At 48.6% G+C, this 15,806-nt stretch overlaps 1 protein-coding gene across 1 annotated transcript; it reads left to right on the top strand.

The window, feature by feature from the left end:
• Window positions 1-4,206: 4,206 nt before the first annotated feature.
• On the top strand, window positions 4,207-5,076 carry LOC147967670 (uncharacterized). The gene has a single exon (XM_087523213.1). It carries the CDS (start codon window positions 4,207-4,209, stop codon window positions 5,074-5,076), a length of 870 nt encoding a protein of 289 aa, XP_087379339.1.
• The last annotated feature ends 10,730 nt before the right edge of the window (window positions 5,077-15,806 follow it).

Raw genomic sequence — 15,806 nt, 5'->3', positions numbered from 1 at the left:
GTAGCCTTGAGTTCTTCCTCCAATTCCTTGATTCTAGTCTTTGCCTTCTTCAAATCTATCATGTCGGCACACATCTGGTTCTCCTGTCGTCGAATGTGCTGGTTTAATTCCTGGATAAAATCTGCAATTGATCTATCCTTCCTGGTGCTGATCATCTCCCAGTGTTCATCTTGGCGCCCACAAATCTGGTAGATAGTATCCTTGAGATCCTTGCGGTTGACTTCTCCAATGCGTTCCATGGCGATGTGAGCTGCCATGCTCTTTCCTAGACTCCAAGTTGGTGCATCAAAAGAAAACACTATGGGCTCAGTGACTGGCATGAACGTCCTTCCTGGAACTTGAACTTGAATCATCCAGCGCTCTTCTTCGGATAAAGTGGCGTTGTAGGTTCCCGTGAAGCTAGGTACTCCTATGTTCAGGTATCTAGTGACTTCCTTCAAGTGACGTCCAAAGGGTGTATCTTCACCCGGTTGTGTGAACTTATTCCTTGCATCCGCCATCCTAAAGAGTAGAAAAGATGAGAGGTCAGAAGAGAAGAGAGTAAATAGTGATCTAGGTCTTGTGCTTAGTGGTCGTGTCCTACAGTCAGTGTGTGCTCTGATACCATCTCTGTAGTGACCAGACCTCAAACAGTCTGATTTCTGTGCTCTGGTGTCATCCCTGGATCAGTAATGCTGACACCACACAGTACTCGGAGGATTTATAACAGAGTAGCAATCACACACTTATTACATCGAGTGTCTCAAAAGAGAACTTATTATAATAAGTATGGCTTAAGGCCATCTAATAACGATAACAGCGGAAGGCTTGGAAGACAAGTGAGTCCATCAACTCCAACGGCATCATTGAGTATAGAACCACGACCTAAAAACTCCTTAATCGTCGTCTGAAAAGTCTGCAACATTAACGTTGCAGCCCGAAACGGGTCAGCACATGGAATATGCTGGCAATGTAACACATAGAGAGTAATGAAATGAAACAGCTATACTATATGCATATTTGGCTGGTGGAAAGCTCTATGGTTACAGTTTTGCGTAAAGCCAATTTTTCCCTACTTCAAAGGAATAAAATTTAATTACTATCATGGTGGTTGTTAAACATTGAGAATGGTTGACAGCATTCTCAATCCCAATTAAGCATCATCATTAAACATAACGCAACAAAATTAATTTAGAGTAACATGTTGAGATTCACATGAAAATCCAGGTACTAGATACTCAAGATGTCCATAACCGGGGACACGGCTAACCATGATTAGTTTATTACACTCTGCAGAGGTTTGCGCACTTTTCCCCACAAGACTTGATCGCCTCCGTTTGGTTTCTCGCACTACAGGGTGTTTGAGAAGACGGCTGACCGAGACATAGTCTTTCATAAGCGCTAGCACCTTACGATCGGGTAGACCGTACCACCTACATCCCTTACATCTGCTAGTCTACCACTGTAAGAGTTCGCACAACTTAGTCAACTATACTAGAGCCCATAATAGCTTGTGGCTGCACACAGAAGTTTCTAGTATGAATAGTCTCATGATCCCTTTGAGCCTGGGTGGCGGTCCAAAAGAAAACAGGCAAGTCCTGGAATACCCAGGTGCCTCAATCCACCCAGATGTGTGTTTAAGTTGCCACCTTAGATAAACCATTAATTAACAATCTCACATCTGTCATGGATATCACTCATCCAATCCACGTCTACTAGCATAACACGGCATAATAAGCAAACGTAGAAGTAACTCCCGAAGGTTTGATAATAAACAGGTAATAGGTACTACCTCATCTACTTCACATCCCACAATTTAATTAGATCCTAATCATGCAATGTGTGAGGATTGATCTAATGCAATAAAACTGGATAGTAGAAAAGGTATGATCAAAGTGTTACTTGCCTTGCTGATAATCCGCGAAACCTAACGATTCGAAGTAACAGGCGGCGCACTTTGGGTATTCTATCGCAAACAAACAAACAAGCATGCAATAAGTACTCATCTAATGCACAGGTAAAACTCAAATAAGAGATCTAATCAGAAGGTTCAACTTAAGAACTCCGGTTGGCAAAAAGAATCAAATCGAACGAATCAACGAAAGACAAACGGCGAAAGAAAACAACTTCGTTCTAGTAATCTGGATCTAGGGCAATTTTTAAGTAGCAAAACCTTATTTAAGTTGGTTAAACGGATAAAGGGTTTCGAGACGAATCCCTACGCGCTTGAATCGCCTGATTCCGATAAACGAGGGAAAAGTTATACTAAAACGAAAATCGGATCAGGAATCGCGATCAGAAAAATCACGGATTTAATCCGAGAAAAAGAAAAACGACGAACGCCGAATATATTTTTTTGGGACGGAAAACGAGACGCGACGAACCTCGGGCGGCGGGATCATCCGCGGCTCCGGCAGCACGCGCGGATCGAGGCGGGGCTGATGGGCTGGTGCGGCTCAGGGCGGCGCTATTTAAAGGCTGCCCCCGGGCGGTGTCCTGCTCGGGTATGGCCCGAAGTCGGTTCGTTTTTTTAATTATTACGCTCGGAAGAAAAATAAAAAGAAATACTAAACGGACTCCAAAAATTCTGAAATAAATTTTCACGGGCTTCTAAAATCAAGCCGCACAAGGTGAGCATTTATTTGGGCTCTAAATGCAATTTTGAAAATCACACATTTTCCTAAATTCAAATAAAACACCGAAAAACTCCGAAATAAAATCTTATTTGATTTTATTATTAAATCCTCAATATTTCTTTATTTTGGGAAAGTCATTTTATTCCCTCTCTCATATTTTTGTAACAAAAATAATTGTTGATAAAATAAATAAAATCAAATGATCATATTCTCAAAATTTGAGAGAACTCAAATATGAAAATAACGAAATCCTCAACTCTCTCCGTGGGTCATTGAGTTGCGTAGAATTTCTAGGATCAACCAAAATGTAAAATAAAATATGATATGCATGATGATCTAATGTATAACATTCCAAATTGAAAATTTGGGATGTTACAGTGCCCATCTATGCGCCGCCGATGCGGGCGGAGCAACTACATGCATGGCGCGGCGCGGGGCAGCTGTGGCAGGGTGCACCGCCCCTTGTTCCCAGATCCACGGTCGCCTGGCCTCATCGTGCGGCAATGACGGCATTAGTGTGTGTGTGTGGGGGGGGGGGGGGGGGGAGGTGGAGAGAGTGGTGGGCGGGGGTCTGCATAGTGCATAGTGATGAGGGGCTGAATGGATAAGAGGCGTGCAGCTGGTTGCGTTTGCGACGACGTGCAGTTTCTCCGAACAAAAAAACGCCGACGTGGATAATCTCGTAGCTTTAATATTCAGGCCTCCTTTGGTTCACATGGTAGGAAATTATAGAAATAGAAAATCATAGAAAATGAGATGACATACAAATTCTATAAGTAGAAATGGGAAAGGACATGTCCTTTGTTTCACAACATAGGATTTTTTTCATTGAGTTTAGTCTAACATTTATTTTTCTATAAAATATAAAGAATATGAAGATTTCGTCCATAAAATAGGATTTAATTCCTACAAACCAAAAAGCTTTATAGGAATTTTTCTTATAAAAATCCTACAAAATTTCTCCAAACCAAAGGAGAGGCCTCATGCTGAAAATTTGACGGCGCAGGAGGCGTTTGGACAAGGTCCAAAAATGCGGTATGTTCAGGAGTTATTGATCCCGTAGATTTTTAGGATGAGAAAAAAGATTATTCAGGTGAATCAAAACAAAAATGCTGACATGTTGTCGAACCCACAACCTGTTGGAGATGGACGATCGAACCAACCGCCAGAGCAGAGAAACCAAGTCGACCATTTTTTGGCAAAGTCCCTATTATCGAAACTGCCACGACGCCCGACCGTACGTCGGCGCCATGGACGCCGGGACAGCAGTCGCGACGGAATTGAGAAGAGCTTTTCTTAGGCTGGATTGGCGTTCCAATTTGGTTCTCCCTCTTCTTGGATTCCAATATGGTTGGGCGCACACGAGTTGCTTGACGAAATGCAGCCACACTCGCACTTCGTCGGCCCGCTCCGCCTGGCTTCGGGGTTCTTGAACAATCAGCGTAACCGCCAGTTGCATACCCCTATAAAGTGACCGGCGGCTTGGTCGGCCCTGCCGCCTCCTCTCACCTCCACCCTCCAGCCCCCCACCTCCGTGCCCCCTCCATCCTCCTCCCACCTCCCACCTCCACCCTCCTCCGCGCCTGCCGCCATGGAAGCGGCACGCGTCTTCCTCCCCCTTCCACGCCGCCCACCGGTACTCTTGCCGCTTCCTCCCCGCGTCCCGCTCCTTCTTGCCGCCAGGCTCCCGCCGCGCGCCATGTCGGACCAGGAGCACGAGGAGGTGGTCAGGTGGCTGGCGAGGGTCTACGGCTGGCTGAAGAAGGGGAAGAAGCTGACGGAGGGCATGAGTCGCTTGACGGCCAGCTCTCCGTCGAGAATCAAGAAACGCCTTCTCGCGTGCGCCACCCCGTCCTTCCCCGACCTGCGCGACTTGATCGAGCGGCTGGCTCGGAGGGCCGACGCCCTCACGCTGGCGGCACTACTCGGGGCGGCGCTGCTGCTGTACATTATCACGAGGTCGGGCGCCGACGCCGACGAGGAGGAGGAGGGGATCGTCCTCACCGCGCGCCTTCCGCCATCGGCACGGCGGCACCTGGTCCTCATGACCCTGCCCTTGGTGCCCCGCGGACCCAGGTCACGGCGACCTCCGTGGGCGTGGAGCCTACGCTTCCACGGGCACGCTGCCGCCGCAGTACACCCGCAGGTATGTATGTGGGATTCTTGCGGTTGCGGATTCTTGCCCTATTGCTTGAGATTCTTGCTCTTGATTCTTTTTTCGTGGCAGCGTCTCATCTTCCCAGGGTGTCATGACCGCACCGAGGAGCGCCGCTTCTTGGCAGGGAGCCATGGCGGCACCCAGCAGCGCCCCATCTTCGCAGGGAGCCATGGCGGCACCCAGCAGCAGCGCCTCATCTTGGCAGGGAGCCTTGGCCGCACCGCACCCAGCAGCGCCTATGCTCACCTCCTCCTTTCCCCCACCGGCAACGCGGTGAGAACCCCAAACCCAGTCCATCTCTAGTTCCCAATGCCATACGGGATACGATCACAATTCGCTGCAGAACTGGATGCCTTCTTTACTTTGCCTGTAGATAGAATAGATAGATAGTTGCAGGTTCTTCTGAACTTGTAGGGCAATTTCGTGGCTGTTGCTGCGAGTACTTGAGTTTCAGACCAACGAAGGGCTGTTGATCATGCATTTCGCGAAAATGCAGTGGTTTCTGCAACTAGTTGATCAGGCTCTGAATTCTGTTTTAGACGCTTTTGGTTCTGCTGTTTGTGTTAACTGAATTTAAGCTTCAAAGGGTTGTCTGAATTCTGCAACAAGTTGATGGCTCTGAATTCTGTTTTAGAAGTTTCAGTCCAACTTGAAAGGGTTGTATGAATATAAGCTTGAGAGGTCTGTAAACTGAATTTAGTTCGTCTGTTTTGATTCAGAATTCCGAGAATTTAGTCTGACTGGCTTGTTGGTCAGCTGCATTATCTGACTAGTTTTGTACAAATGCAGGCAGCCTAGAGAAGCTGCGACCCCAGGATACGGATGATGCAGGCGACAGGAAGTTCATAATCTCAGAAGTTTCGCCGCCTCCGACGCAACCACAACAAAAATGAACACCTACTTTTGCCTATAGATAGACAGACATATATGAATACAGGACGCCCGTTTTTGGCTTTGCCGCTCGTCCAAGTAGACTTGTTTCAATTCTAGTTCAGAATATAGATAGATGCAGGTTTCTGCTGTAAACTTGATCAATTTTGCTGTTCTGGCCTTGCGGGTCAAGTAGGATTCAGAACTATGGTAGATGCGCCTCGGATTCTTTGGTTTGTAGTTGCGCATTATGATTAATCCCTGAAGATTGATCTAGTAGATTCTTTAGTAGCATGTTTTCTCTCAAGAAGTGGCTATCCAAAGTAGATTCTCTGGTTTATCCACTATACTAGTAGGTATCTGTTCTGAAGAAAACATTGCTCTGTTCTGGAAAAAATTGCTTCAGTTGTAATCTCTGAAAATTGCACAGGTCTACTCTATAAACATTGATCTGTTCTTTGGCTTCTACATAGATAGACATGTATATTCACATAGATGCAGGTCAGAGTACAGGTCAAGCAGCTCCCTCATCCGATTTTGGATTTGCTGCTCGTCAAAGTAGACTTGTTTCAGTTCTGGTTCAGAATATAGATAGATGCAGGTTTCTGCTGTAAACTTGATTCACAACTACTCCCTCCGTTCCGAATTACTCTTCACAGAAATGGATGCATCTAGATGTTTTTAGTTCTAGATACATCCATTTCTGCGACGAGTAATTTGAAACGGAGGGAGTATGCTACAGGAGAGGAGACACGAGAACAATGGCTTCTGAACCCGGAACAATGTTAACTGCGCTTCGAATTCTTTGGTTTGCAGTTGCGCATTATGAGTAATCCCTGAAGATTGCTCTAGTAGATTCTTAGTAGCATGTTTTCTCTCAAGAAGTGGGTATCCATAGTAAAAGATTGCTCTGTTCTGAAGAAAATTGCTTCGAGTTAGAATCTCTGAAGAAGCGGGCACAGGTCTGCTCTATAAACATCCTGCACCAGGTTAGTAGATAGACTACTTGTTGCCACTACCTCTGTGTTTGTGTGTTCGCAGGGTGACAAATCAACAGCATACTTCGGAGTTTATTTATAAAATCCCACGTAAATTTAACAACTGCAATATATCCACTAAAAAAAACAATTGTAATATGTGATACAAACAACGAAAAAAATAGCACGCTATTTCGGCGTTATAGCGTCGCTATAGCGTATCCGGAAGGGGCATTGTTATGTTTGAGCAATTTTGCTCATTACGACACTAATCGTGTTATAGCGTGCCATTTCCATGCTAAAAGTTGTAGCGTTATAGCGTTGTAACGTCATGCCAAAGCCTGAAGAAGAGAAAACAATAGTCGAGCCCCGGTGGCCCAAAACTACCCCTCGGCCGGCCACAGGTCCACAGTCTTTTTTTTTATTTTTTATTTAGAAAAGGAGGATGACCCCCGGCCTCTGCATCTAGGAGATGCATACGGCCACTTTATTGATTATTCTCGAGGACCTTACAATGTATTACAACAATGTGCCTGAATCCACCATCTTGGCAGCACATGCCGTTACTCCTATCCAAAATGATGAAGGGGTGCTAGCTGGTCCACTACCCAAACCACTCACCTAAGCCTAACATCAAAAGCCGGAAGCCGAAACATATTCGGAAGCCCTAGCCGAGCCACATACCGGGTCTGGGACACAATCCGGTCAGACACACTCGTGTGTCGCCGCCACCATCTTCCACAAGTCCGTCTTCAAGTCATATTGAGTCTTCTACCTTGTCTGGCCACTCAGCCATCGACATCACCATGACGCCAGACAGCAACCTCCACCTGCGCGAGTCCATCTACGCGCATCAGACGCCGAGTCTCAACAACACCACGCCGCCGAGATCCGCCACCTTCAATGGGAAAGATGAAGCACCGCTCCACCAGAGTCGCCGTCCTCTAGTCCCTCGAGCCCGTGTGCACCTCCAAGAATGACGCCCCCATAGGGGAAAACGACACCAGAGAGCCGCCGTCATCCGATCTACTGATCTAGGGTTTCCCCCGGAGATAGCAGAGAGTGGCCTTGAACATCTCCACGACGATGCCTTCAGGAAGGGAACGGCGCAGACAGCATCGCCATCGCCGGCCTTGGCAATAGCCAATAGCAGGTTTTCACCCAGATCTGATCGAAGACCTCCATCTCTCGTGCACGGGTCACCACCGTCCTTGCCGGGATCTGGATGATCCCGCATGGCAGATCTCAGCACGGGGAAGCCCCCCCACCGAGACCCGCCGGCCGAGCAGGGGAGGCCGAGGCCGCGCCCACAGGTCAGATCCGCGATGGATCCAAGCCCGCGCCGCCGCCCCGGAGTCAGCCCCGCGCACAGCCGCCACCGCCTGCCGAGGCTCGCCACCGCGTGCCCCGTGCCCCGCCACCGCTCGCCGAGGCCTGACGCCGCAGGACACCGCCGCCTGCCGCCTAGATCCGCCGCCCACGGAAGAAGGGGAGGCGGGAGAGGGAGTCCCCCCGCGGCCGCCGTCTGCCACGCGGGTTTCACCCGGCGGCGTCACCCGGTGGCGGCGCGAGGAGGGGAGAAGGAGAGGGCGGCGGCGGTGCCTAGGGTTGGAGGCCCCCGAGTCGCCCAGGACGGGGGCGACGCGAGGGGTACGCGATGTAGGGCAAATAAGCCACAGCGATGCGTCGGGCTCGTCTAGTGCATGTATGGGTGCGAGCTGGACGTGTTGGGCGCGTCAGGTTCGCGGCGATGGTGTGTGTGCGTGCGTGCGCATGTAAGGCTAGGGTGTGGGCGTGGCGTGTGCACGTCGCACCATAGGGCTAGGAGTCTGTTGGCGAGCTGGACTGGGTCACTAAGCAGCGCTGTTGAGGGCTCGCCGCGAGCTGGGTGCGTGCAAGCGCGAGGTGGCCGCGGCTAGAGCAGGCCAGAATGTGGGCTCGGGGGAGTGTAGGCGTGTGGGTCATGCCCAACACTGTCTAGGGAATAAAACCCGTGTGGTGTTCGGTGCAATGGGTATGGAGTGAGCTTGAGGGAAAACAAGGCCGTCCGCGCGGCGGGCGTTCGTGTGCCGGGAGCTCCACTTCGTACACTGTCTCCTTCTCCTTCCTCCTTCTTCTGTCGTTCGAGAACAGAGAGTGAGCAAGATGCAACGAGAGAGAGAGGTAGAGCTAGGGTTTAGGGTTCGTCAACAACATTTGGTATCAGACCCTCGTTGTGGGAGGCGATCGCCGGAGATGTCCCTCGTCCCGTACGCTGGCGGAGTAGGGAGCTCGCTGCCGCAGCCGGTGCCAATGCTCACCGGTGAGAATTATTCCGCGTGGGCGATCAAGGTCGAGGCCAACCTCGACACAGCCGGGCTATGGGAGGTGGTGGTGCTGTCGGAGGACGCAGCAACGGCAGTGATTGCGAAGAAGGACAAGCTGGCGCAGGCGTATCTGCTCAGGGCGCTGGCAGAGGATCTCCTGTTGTAGGTGGCGTCCAAGAAGACGGCGGCGGAGGTCTGGGCAAGCCTGAAGGCGCGGATCGAGTTCGGGCGGCGAGGCTGGGCACGCTCCGCGGAGAGTTCGAGCTGCTGCGCATGGCGGACGGCGGCACACTGGATGGGTTCGCCAGCAAGCTCAGTGGCATGGCGGCGTGCTTCGCGGGGCTTGGATCAACTCTGGAGGACGCCGCGCTGGTGAAGAAGCTGCTCGACTCCATGTCGGATGGCCTGTACGCGGTGGTGGCTAGGTCGAGTAGTTCCGTGATGTGTCCACCATGGCATTTGAGGAGGCCCTGTTGGAATTTTGCTAGTAGGCCTTTGGCCCAAAGCCCAACTAAAATTCTGAAATTCTCTTGGCCCATTCATGCACACATGTGAGTGGAGTGAGTGAGGCTAAAGTTTAGTCCCACATTGGAAGTTGAGAGAGAGTTGCACCTCTTTATAAGGTGAGCTCTTCTACCACTTGTATGAGCATGAGAAGAGGAGACCTACACGCGCGCTCCTCCTCCTCGCTCGCCTCGCCACGCCACGCCTCGTCACGACGCGCCGCGGGTTGCGGGATTGAGCCGAGCCGAGGACAGAGTTATGCACGTTGTCTATATTTTTGCTGCATGGGAAAATTAATGAGTCATTAATTAATAATTAATGGACGCGTTAATTACTGAACCGTTTCCGATTCTTTTGGATCGTGACGACCCCGCCCGCAATATATATAGTCAGCCAGACGTCTACCCTAGCTGCCGCTTCGTATGGTTTCTCATCACCGTTCCAGATCATTGCGCCGCCAAGCTAGTCTTCTCCATCCCTCCTTCCGGCGTGCACCGCAAGAAGGGACAGCAGGCCTCCGGAACCCCGCCTCTCGTGATCCTGTACGGGAGAGGGGCGATCAGGTTTTTGGGGAGCGCACTCGCGCGACTGCTGGCAGCGACGACTTCGCGAACGACAACTTCTTCCCCGACCTCGGCAACCTCATCCTCGACGACATGGGCGACAACATCAACGCCGGCGGTGCTGCACCCGCTGCACCGTATGTGATTCTATCCTTCCTGTTCGAGATCGTGGTAGAATTCATGTTTCTAGTATGTGCCCTAGATATGATATGTTCATCTGCTATGCTAGTTCGCATGATTAGTTTAATCTCTGCTGCTGTGGTCATGATTTATATTCTGTTTATTCGGATTAAATCTCGTAGTAATTTTCTCATATTTTCAACAGTCCAAAAACCTGATTATAGGCAATTTACTCCGAGTGCTTTTGCTGCGCATCTGAAACCGCCCGCCTTTAAGGGGGCGCAATATAAGAGGTGGCGCACGAGAGTAGTCTACTGGTTTCAGACCATGGGCTGCTATGATGCCACCAAGGGCAAGCCTGAGGGCGATCTTAATCCAGCACAGCTGGAAGCTTTTGAGAAGATCGATACCCTCTTTAAAGGCGCTCTTCTGAGTGTTCTTGATGACTCCATTGTGGATTCGTATATGTCGTTTGACAACGGCAAGGACATGTGGGCTGCGCTCGAGGCCAAGTTTGGTGCCTCGGACGCCGGCAGCGAGTTGTACGTCATGGAGCAATTCTATGACTACAAGATGACTGATGAGCGCCCTGTTGTACAACAGGCTCATGAGATACAGTCGCTCGCAAAAGAACTTGAGTACTTCAAGTATGTGTTACCGGACAAATTTGTTGCCGGAGGCATCATTGCCAAGCTTCCACCTTCGTGAAACAATTTTGCTACTTCCCTGAAACACAAGAGACAGGAGTTTTCCGTTGCGGATCTCATTGGTACTCTTGATGTTGAAGAGAAGGCGAGAGCAAAGGACACACGTGCTCGAGTTGCTGAGGGAGGTTCTAGTGCTCACATGGTACAGAAGAAGAACTCCCAGCCCAACAAGTACAAAAACAATAAGAACAAAACTCAGGGCAAAGGCAAGTTTGATACAAAGAACAAGCCATCACATTCTACCAACTTCAAGAAGAATTCTCATAAAAAGGGGAAGGGACTTTGCCATGTCTGTGGTGATCCTAATCACTGGGCTCCAAAGTGTCCTAACCGCTTTGAGGAGCGCGAACATGAGAAGAGCGGCAAGTCCGCTAATGTTGTCATCGGTGATATTGATATGAAGGAATCAGGGTACGGTATTTTTCCTACCATCCTTTCAGTATTTCAATCCCCTGATTGGTTAATTGACACCGGTGCCAACGTACATGTTTGTGCTGACGCCTTCATGTTTTCTTATTACCAGGCAACAGGGACTTCACCCGTGCTGATGGGGAACGGGTCACATGCCATCGTTCGAGGTGTTGGTATGGTCGATCTGAAGTTTACTTCGGGGAAGACTGTGCGCCTGAAGAACGTTCATCATGTGCCGTCCATTAATAAAAATCTCATTAGCGGTTCCCATTTATGTCGAGATGGTTTTAAGTTGGTTTTCGAATCCAATAAAGTTGTAATTTCTAAGTGTGGACAATTTTTTGGAAAAGGCTATGAGTGCGGAGGCTTGTTCTGCCTATCTTTGTCAGATATTTGCACTAAAGTTATTAATAATGTTTGCCACAATAATGCATAACGCGGTTAGCCAATATGAATTTAATTCCGAAAATCTCTACTGTCAAAGGTTCCAAGTGCCAAGTATGTGTGCAAGCTAAGCAACCTCGCAAGTCCCATAAGACTGCAGAGGCAAGAGACTTGGCGCCACTAGAGCTTATACATTCTGACCTTTGTGAGATGAATGGCGTGTTGACAAAAGGTGGAAAGAGATACTTCATGACGTTGATTGATGACTCCACTAGATATTGTTATGTGTATCTTCTGAAATCAAAAGATGAGGCTTTGACTTTCTTCAAAAACTATAAAGCTGAAGCAGAGAACCAACTTGATCGGAAAATTAAACGGCTTAGGTCCGATCGTGATGGAGAGTATTTTTCCAATGAATTTGATCTGTTTTGTGCGGAACATGGTATAATCCATGAGAGGACGCCTCCCTACTCACCCCAGTCAAATGGGGTAGCCGAAAGAAAGAACCGAACTCTAACTGATATGGTTAACACCATGTTAGACACTTCGGGTCTATCCAAGGAATGATGGGGGGAGGCGCTAATGACTGCGTGTCATGTCCTAAACCGAGTTCCCACAAAGCATAAGACCATGACTCCATTTGAGGAATGGGAAAGGAAAATGTTGAAACTCTCTTACCTATGTACTTAGGGTTGTTTGGCGAAAGTCAATATACCAATTCCCAAGAAGCGCAAGCTTGGACCAAAAACCGTGGATTGTGTTCTTCTGGGCTATGCTTTTCATAGCATCGGCTATAGATTTTTGATAATAAAATCTGAGGTATCCGACATGCATGTTGGTACGATTATGGAATCAAATGATGCAACTTTCTTTGAGGACATATTTCCTATGAAGGATATGTCGAGTTCATCAAATCAGGAGATACCTACTCCATCTAGTGAGGAATTCACTGTAATTCCTGAACCCACCATTGCGATGGAACATGTTGAGAATCCTGTTGAGGGTAACAATGGAACTCCTGTGAGGAGTAAGAGACAGAGGACTGCAAAGTCTTTTGGTGATGATTTCATTGTGTACCTCGTGGATGACACACCCAGGACTATTTCAGAAGCCTATGCATCTCCTGATGCTGACTACTGGAAGGAAGCTGTACGTAGCGAGATGGATTCCATCTTAGCTAACGGTACCTGGGAGATCACTGACCGTCCATATGGGTGCAAACCTGTAGGATGTAAGTGGGTGTTCAAGAAGAAGCTTAGACCTGATGGTACGATTGAAAAGTACAAGGCACGGCTTGTGGCCAAGGGTTATACCCAGAAAGAAGGTGAAGACTTCTTTGATACTTACTCACCCGTGGCTAGACTGACCACAATTCGGGTGCTACTATCACTGGCTGCCTCACATGGTCTTCTCGTTCATCAAATGGACGTTAAGACGGCTTTCCTTAATGGAGAGTTGAAGGAGGAAATTTACATGGATCAGCCAGATGGTTTTGTAATACCTGGTCAGGAAGGAAAGGTGTGCAAGTTATTAAAGTCTTTATATGGCCTTAAACAAGCTCCTAAGGAGTGGCATGAGAAGTTTGAAAGAACATTAACTGCTGCCGGCTTTGTAGTAAACGATGGTGACAAGTGCGTGTACTATCGCTATGGGGGGGGGGCGAAGGAGTTATTCTTTGTCTGTATGTCGATGACATATTGATCTTTGGAACCAAACTTGATTTAATCAAGGAGGTTAAGGATTTCTTATCTCGCTGTTTTGAGATGAAGGATCTAGGAGTAGCTGATGTTATCTTAAACATCAAGCTGTTGAGAGATGAGAATGGTGGGATCACACTGCTTCAGTCTCATTATGTGGAAAAGGTCTTGAGTCGTTTTGGGTATAGCGACTGCACGCCTTCTCCAACTCCATATGATGCTAGTGTGTTGCTTCGAAAGAATCGACGGATTGCTAGAGATCAACTGAGGTATTCTCAGATTATTGGCTCGCTTATGTATTTGGCGAGTGCCACGAGGCCTGACATCTCTTTTGCTGTGAGCAAGCTGAGTCGGTTTCTGTCAAAACCGGGAGATGATCATTGGCATGCGCTTGAGAGAGTTATGCGCTATTTGAAAGGCACCGCTAGCTATGGGATTCACTACACCGGGTATCCAAGGGTACTGGAGGGTTATAGTGACTCAAACTGGATATCTGATGCTGATGAGATTAAGGCCACAAGTGGTTATGTTTTTACACTTGGTGGTGGCGCTGTTTCCTGGAAGTCTTGCAAGCAGACCATCTTAACGAGGTCAACTATGGAAGCAGAACTCACAGCATTAGACACTGCCACTGTTGAAGCAGAGTGGCTTCGTGAACTCTTGATGGACTTACCTATGGTTGAAAAACCAATACACCCTATCCTGATGAACTGTGATAATCAAACTGTGATCGTCAAGACAAACAGTTCTAAGGACAATATGAAGTCCTCAAGGCATGTGAAGAGGAGACTAAAATCTGTCAGAAAATTGAGGAACTCCGGAGTTATTACGTTGGATTATATCCAAACGTCGAAAAACTTGGCAGATCCCTTCACAAAGGGTCTATCACGTAATGTGGTAGATAATGCATCGATGGAGATGGGTTTGAGACCCACCGCATGAGTTGTCCATAGTGATAACCCACTCTATGTGATCGGAGATCCCGTGAAGTAGAAGTGGGAGACAAGCTGTTGGTCAGCTGGGAGGAGAGTATCCCTATATTAATTATCCCACTCCGTAAAGATGCAATACTCTCCTGATCTGCATGGCAGGTTGATAATTATCTTAATGTGTTCCAAGTGGCTTATTCGGGTAAGCAGAGATGTTGTCCTGCAGAACATCTTCTGAGGAACACACCTATATGAATTTGACTGTCAACGTCGCAGTCTGTGAGAATTGGGTGTTCTCTAATAAATTCATGAAAGGCCCTGGAGTATGACGTATACGCTCCACCCGCGGGGAAGCCTTGCGGCAGCCCAGTATCGGTCAAGAATTTGTGTGAAACTAGTTTCACAGAAAACTTGTAGTTCAAGGCATAGTCCACTATTCAAGTTGTGATTTAGTGTAGCATAAATTTCTAAGTGGAAGTTCAACTTCACAGTCTCCACTAAGCACCGATATATAAAACAATGTTTTGAAACTAAATGATGAGATGTGCCAATGAGACTTTGTGGGGGATTGTTGGAATTTTGCTAGTAGGCCTTTGGCCCAAAGCCCAACTAAAATTCTGAAATTCTCTTGGCCCATTCATGCACACATGTGAGTGGAGTGAGTGAGGCTAAAGTTTAGTCCCACATTGGAAGTTGAGAGAGAGTTGCACCTCTTTATAAGGTGAGCTCTTCTACCACTTGTATGAGCATGAGAAGAGGAGACCTACACGCGCGCTCCTCCTCCTCGCTCGCCTCGCCACGCCACGCCTCGTCACGACGCGCCGCGCCGCGCCGCGCCGCGGGTTGCGGGATTGAGCCGAGCCCAGGACAGAGCTATGCACGTTGTCTATATTTTTGCTGCATGGGAAAATTAATGAGTCATTAGTTAATAATTAATGGACGCGTTAATTACTGAACCGTGTCCGATTCTTTTGGATCGTGACGACCCGGCCCGCAATATATATAGTCAGGCAGACGTCTACCCTAGCTGCCGCTTCGTATGGTTTCTCATCACCGTTCCAGATCATTGCGCCGCCAAGCTAGTCTTCTCCATCCCTCCTTCCGGCGTGCACCGCAAGAAGGGACAGCAGGCCTCCGGAACCCCGCCTCTCGTGATCAGAGAGGGGCGATCGGGTTTTTGGGGAGCGCACTCGCGCGACTGCTGGCAGCGACGACTTCGCGAACGACAACTTCTTCCCCGACCTCGGCAACCTCATCCTCGACGACATGGGCGACAACATCAACGCCGGCGGTGCTGCACCCGCTGCACCGTATGTGATTCTATCCTTCCTGTTCGAGATCGTGGTAGAACTCATGTTTCTAGTATGTGCCCTAGATGTGATATGTTCATCTGCTTTGCTAGTTCGCATGATTAGTTTAATCTCTGCTGTTGTGGTCATGATTTATATTCTGTTTATTCGGATTAAATCTCGTAGTAATTTGCTCATATTTTCAACAGGCCCTGGGTCGCCTGAAGGCTTTCGAAGAGTGGCTACGGCGATGTGAGCAGGCGGGCGGCGAGCGAG

This window comes from Triticum urartu, chromosome 5A (assembly GCF_056163025.1).
Source record: "Triticum urartu cultivar PI428250 chromosome 5A, HENAU_Tu73, whole genome shotgun sequence".
In the NCBI taxonomy this organism is placed as follows: Eukaryota; Viridiplantae; Streptophyta; class Magnoliopsida; order Poales; family Poaceae; genus Triticum; species Triticum urartu.
Note: the sequence above shows the minus strand (reverse complement) of the source record. Positions and strands in the feature narration are given on the sequence as shown.